Source organism: Acanthamoeba castellanii, assembly GCF_000313135.1.
Source record: "Acanthamoeba castellanii str. Neff unplaced genomic scaffold scf7180000084763, whole genome shotgun sequence".
In the NCBI taxonomy this organism is placed as follows: Eukaryota; Discosea; order Longamoebia; family Acanthamoebidae; genus Acanthamoeba; species Acanthamoeba castellanii.
This window is the reverse complement of record NW_004457323.1, coordinates 152,616-154,361: the sequence shown is the minus strand read 5'-3', so window position 1 is coordinate 154,361 and position 1,746 is coordinate 152,616. Positions and strand designations below refer to the sequence as shown.

The 1,746-nt window shown below is 52.3% G+C and overlaps 2 protein-coding genes across 2 annotated transcripts in view; one reads left to right on the top strand and one right to left on the bottom strand.

Moving 5' to 3' along the window:
* Positions 1-405, bottom strand: part of ACA1_239390 (uncharacterized protein) — a gene marked incomplete at both ends in the record, with an annotated part of 674 nt that extends 269 nt beyond the window's left edge. Inside the window, one exon of the mRNA XM_004335298.1 lies at positions 10-405. Within this exon, the coding sequence (XP_004335346.1) occupies positions 10-405 (396 nt within the window). The remainder of the gene's footprint in view (positions 1-9) is intronic.
* Positions 406-1,204: 799 nt separating this feature from the next.
* ACA1_239280 (uncharacterized protein) overlaps positions 1,205-1,746 on the top strand; it is a gene marked incomplete at both ends in the record, with an annotated part of 1,324 nt that continues 782 nt past the window's right edge. The window contains 4 exons of the mRNA XM_004335297.1: positions 1,205-1,227; positions 1,263-1,342; positions 1,452-1,510; positions 1,632-1,732. Coding sequence (XP_004335345.1) covers positions 1,205-1,227; positions 1,263-1,342; positions 1,452-1,510; positions 1,632-1,732 — 263 coding nt within the window. The remainder of the gene's footprint in view (positions 1,228-1,262; positions 1,343-1,451; positions 1,511-1,631; positions 1,733-1,746) is intronic.

Sequence of the window (1,746 nt, the reverse complement as noted above, 5' to 3'; positions counted from 1 at the left end):
GTCGCACACGCTGACGTCCGGCTCGGCGCCCGTGAAGCCCGCGCCGTCGCCCTCGAGCAGCCCGATGAACTTGTCCCACGCAAACTCGAACGGTTGGACCTCGCCTTCTTGAACGTTCTTCTTCTCCTCCTCCTTCTTCTCTTCTTTTTCTTCTTGGAAGCTGACCTTCCTGCGCTTCACCTCTGGCGCATCTTTCTCTTCTTCTTCTTTTATGTCTTTTTCTTCCTTGGGTGAGGACGCTGCTTTTGCCCCCACCCCCTCTTCTTCCTCCTTGGCCTTCTCTTCACTCGCCTTAGCCTCCTCTTGTTGCTCTTCTTCCTTCACTCCTTTCTCCTGCTGGTCCTCTGGCGCAGCCTTGTGCTCCGTCTCGGCCTGCTGCTGGTGGTGCTTGCGCTTGGGCGGCATACTTGCTTGTGCTGGTGTGCGCGCTACCGGCCTCAAGGCTTTTCACTTCGAGTTGTTTCTTAGCATACGGTAACCTTTCGGATTGCGGTTCATGTCGACTTTTTTTCTTTCACAATTTCTCAATGCCACCATCCTTTTCCCATAATTTTCGATGCCAGCCGAAGCCAGAGATGCGGCCTCATGCAGCAATATTTCAAGGGTCGCGCGCTATGAAAGGACCTGCGGACACGTACACAACGTTTTTCACTGTTTTGGCAGTCTCAGAATCAATAAAATCCACAAATTCGTCCCACCCCTGCCACCTTTAAGGTGGTGCTTTTCGTTTTGGCCAGAAAACTTTGAACCGCGTTCCTAGCCACCTTAAATGTGCTGTTGGGGGGAATCCTGGGTATTTTTATTTTTTCCAAGTGTATTTTACAGCTTCAAATTGCAATTTTCATTTATCTTGGAAACTGCCAAAAAGTTCTGCGTAATTTTTGGGCAATTATTGCAGCTAACGGGAAAAGGTGGAAAAAAAAATCCCAAAACAGGGGGTTGGCCTGCATCCAACCAGCAGAAAGCTGCATGCCTGGTTGTGCAGGTTGAGTGGAAGTGAGGCAGTAGCCCAACCGTGGCACTTGGGTGTTCTCCTCCACAACTGGCAAATGAATACGCTTCTTACCGCATCACTATGTTTCAGCCAAATTTATTTTTTAATTTCCCCCCCCCGATTTTGAGTGTTGTGGCCAGTCAGATACCTGTGTGAGAAAGGCGTGGGTGAGAATACGACGAGGAGGAAGGCGAAGGAGACACGCAAATGATGGCGATCAACCAGGCGAGGACGTACTGGTGAAGAGCCTCTGCACGGCGGATTGAAGGGCGGTCATCCACTCGCCCTTGGTCGCCGCGCTGCCGAAGGCAAACACAAAGCTGCGGAGAGGCGTGCTCACCACCACCAGTCCCTCGCCATCTGCGTTGTACAACACATCAACACAACGGTAAGCATTATTTATGAATGTGTATATATATATTCCATATATTTTGAGTGGGGGCATTGCAACGTACAGGTGTCGGCAGGGAGATCGAGTACGTGCACCTTCCACAGTTCAACGACCTCCTGGATGTCGTACTTGACCGGAACTGCGACACCGCACACACGACACGACACGACACGCGATCAGCTGCAGCGGGAGAAAGGATGATGAAGGGGCGTGAGCGTACGGCCGGGGCTGGTCAGTGGCGAATAGGACTGCGGAGAAGAAGGTGGAGAAGTGAATTCGGTCGATTGTGTGACGGGCAGCGGCGCTGAAGGCGACGACGATGGCAATGACGATGAGGCGGCGGAGGCGTGGGAGTGGAGGC